Source organism: Cyprinodon variegatus, unplaced genomic scaffold (genome assembly GCF_000732505.1).
Source record: "Cyprinodon variegatus isolate N-32 unplaced genomic scaffold, C_variegatus-1.0 Scaffold1140, whole genome shotgun sequence".
Taxonomy (NCBI): Eukaryota; Metazoa; Chordata; class Actinopteri; order Cyprinodontiformes; family Cyprinodontidae; genus Cyprinodon; species Cyprinodon variegatus.
The window spans coordinates 97758-101301 of NW_015151593.1; the positions used below are offsets into that span (position 1 = coordinate 97758).

The 3544-nt window shown below is 39.7% G+C and overlaps 1 protein-coding gene across 1 annotated transcript in view; it reads left to right on the top strand.

The window, feature by feature from the left end:
* Window positions 1-122: 122 nt before the first annotated feature.
* lyrm2 (LYR motif containing 2) overlaps window positions 123-3544 on the top strand; it is a 6362-nt gene continuing 2940 nt past the window's right edge. Inside the window, exons 1-2 of the mRNA XM_015400727.1 lie at window positions 123-231; window positions 302-442. Coding sequence (XP_015256213.1) covers window positions 190-231; window positions 302-442 — 183 coding nt within the window. The 5' untranslated portion in view covers window positions 123-189. The remainder of the gene's footprint in view (window positions 232-301; window positions 443-3544) is intronic.

Below are 3544 nucleotides of genomic sequence, written 5' to 3' on the forward strand. Positions count from 1 at the left end.
AAAAAATAGAATCTAATAGATGTGAAGTAACGCTGCTACACACTCATGTACAGTAGGTGGCGGTATGCACCTTAAAGTTGCTTGTGATCCGCCATAATAGAAAAGAAGAAGAAGAAGTAGAAGTGTCCTCCAGACTAGCTGCGGTGACCACCAGAAGCTCCCAGGCTGTCTGCTCGCTGCAGGACCAGGATGAGCTCCAGACTTCCGGTCGCAGCGCTCTCCTTAAAGCAGGTAAAGCAGCACAGACCTCTGGGAGACGGTGACCCGGTCCGGGGGGAGCTAAACCCGGTTCTCCTGTCAGTTCCTCCAGAGACAGAAGGTTCTGGGAATCTACAGGAACATGCTGAGGACCATCCGCCAGGTTCCTGACGAGGCAGACCGGAAGTACCTGAGGGACTGGGCCAGGAGCGAGTTTAAGAGGAACAAGGACGCCACTAACCAGGTTCTCCTTGGATCTCTTCCTGTCTGCTCTTTGGGTCATTTTCAGTCCCCTTAGAGGTTCATTCATCTAGATAATAGGTTCTAGAACAGGAACCCATCCATCACTCTTAGCCCTGCTGGGGTGATGAGGGGTGCTGGTGCCCATCTCCAGCTGTCACCTTGGACAGGTCACCAGTCCATCGCAGGGAAACAGACACAAACAGGAATAACAACCCTTCACACACTCACTCCTAAGGAGAATTTAGAGAAGCCAATTAACCTAACAGTCATGTTTTTGGACTGTGGGAGGAAGCCAGAGTACCCAGAGAGAACTCACACATGCTCAGGGAGAACATACAAACTATGCAGAAAGACTCCAGGCCGGGAATCTAACCCAGAACCTTCTAGCTGCAAGGCAACATTGCTACCCACTGCAGCAGCCCCAGATAAGGAAACCCAAATGTTCTCCAGAGCATCTGGTTCTGGTCTGGTTCTTCTCCTTTTGACTGGGAGACAGAACCAGACTGGGTAGAAGCTGCTCCAGCTGCTTCTGGGTGGATCTGCTACTAAAACAGAAGAACAGGGTCAGGAGGACCATCTGATTAAAGTTCAGCTGAAAACCAACCAGTTTCATTGGCATCATGTCTAACTGGACCCACGGTTCTGTCAGACCAGCATACATCAGACCAGCATACCCCATCAGACCAGCATACCCCATCAGACCAGCATACCCCATCAGACCAGCATACATCAGACCAGCATACCCCATCAGACCAGCATACCCCATCAGACCAGCATACCCCATCAGACCAGCATACATCAGACCAGCATACCTATAGTCAATAAGCAAGACGTCAGATTTGTGTGTCTCTTTAATTTTGTACCAAAAATAGACTTTAAACTACCTCAATGGGCATGTATCCCTTTAGTCATACACAAAAAAACAAAACAAAAACAATTTGAGGACAGATCGCCATACGCTTCAGAAAACACCAAAAAGTCATTAAATAGTTTTTGGGACATGACTAAAGGGATACATGCCAATTGAGGTAGTTTAAAGGGATAAACAGGTGTTGACTATGGGAACGCTGACTGGCTCTAAGTTTACCGCAGGTCAGGAGAGGTTCTGCTGGGTTACCTGTAGGAGCCACCGGGTTCTGATCCAGGTCTAACCGAGAAAAAGAATATAGAAATTTACTATGTTTTTCATTCCTCTAAATTACACCAAGCCAATAATCCAATGATTATTTAAGAGTGTGTGGACAACATATCTCCATCCAGACTTTTAAGGAAAATAAATATAATAAAAAAAGGCTTCAAAATCCTGTGGGCAAAATGTCATATGTGGAACTATTTCAGCCAATATTCAGGATTTAACAGAACAGTGAATTCTGACTGAGAGACCCGATGATCTGCAGCTTTCTGGTGGATCCCTCCACCTGATGCAGCCATTCCAGCCTCCATCACCTTCTGGTTACAGTTAAACCCAAAATATTCCCTTTATCTGGTTAATTTAGTCTGAAAGTTGAATTTAAGCCACAGATCTGTGAAACTAGACTAACATCTCTAACTGAACCATATAAACAGAGAAAAAACTAGTGATGTTAATGAGGCATCTGGAAGCTTAACTATTGATGCTAACAGAATACTGACCCCTGTTGGACATTTAAAGCCACTACAGGCAGCTGATTGGACTAAACTGATTTGATGACCTAGAACAATTATATCATTTAAGTTATTGGATGTTGTATTGTATTATTTCATATATATGTTAAAAATAAAAATATATCTTTGACATTTCTAGATGCAGCCAATAAATAATGTAAACATTTATCATAAGGTGAACATTTAGGGGGAAATGTGAATGAGGATGATTGTGGACTAGGATTTTAAATCCTAAATACAGTAAAAACAATAAATAAACTACAAGTTGGTTTGAATTTAAATTGAATTCAGATAGGTGAATGATAACTGAGAGAAAAAGGATGACACAACGAGGAAATTAAAATAAAAATGCAGCGGCTTAAACGTTCCTGTTTCTTTTAGGCTCCAAAATTCTGGATCATTTAAAAAAAAAAAGCAAAAGATTTGACTTTTTTTGTAGCAGGTGCATCATGGTGACAGATCTGTTTTTAAGCACAGTTTAGTGAGTCCCAAGAAACCCAAAATATTCACATTATCTGGTAAATTTAGTCTGAAAGTTGAATTTAAGCCACAGATCTGTGATTAGAAATTACACCAACATCTCTAACTAAACCATATAAACAGAGTAAAAACTTTATAGGTGAAGGAATGAGTCCTTCAGTGGGTTTTAGGGCAGATCAGGTTTAAACACTGGAAAAACGACCTACAAATAAGTTTAAATTTCTTAAATAAGGTGTATTTAACCTTAATTTGAGCAGGTAAATGAGATGGGTTGCCAATGGAGTGAGTATTTTTACTCTTAAAATAAGATAATTAGATAATATGCACTTGAAATGAGACAATGTAATTGTGTTTTCTTATTTTAAGTGTAAATTGTTTTGTTCCATTGTCAAAATGTGTCTCTTACCTCCTTAATTCAAGAACAAATACATTTATTCTAAGAATTTATTTATTAATCCATTGATGTTTAATCTGAAAATAATTTCATTAGTTCTTCATGTACTGTAAATATAATTACATAAAAATAAAATGATGGGCATCCCACTCATAATACAAACCAAAAACAAATCTCATATCTTGTCAACATAGCTGTAGAATCCTCTCCCTAAGATATTAAATTTTCTGTGAATTAAAGCCGATCATTCTTTGATAAGATCCTCGTCAAACGAACACGCTATGTTTGTTTTTAATCTGTGTCGTTTAGCTAGTGAAGGACTTTTTTTTGTTGTTTTATGCACAAAACTATGACAAAAACCCAACTAAACTAACTTGGAAAGTAAAACAGCATGACTGGCTGTAAGGAGAGCGGAGACAGAGGATACTCTAGGTCAGAGGTCACGGATTAGAGGACCGGGGTCTGGATCTGGACCCAACCTGATTTAAAACATTTATACAGGTGCTGGTCATAAAATTAGAATATCATGAAAAAGTAGATTGATTTCAGTAATTCCATTTAAAAAGTGAAACTTGTATATTATAT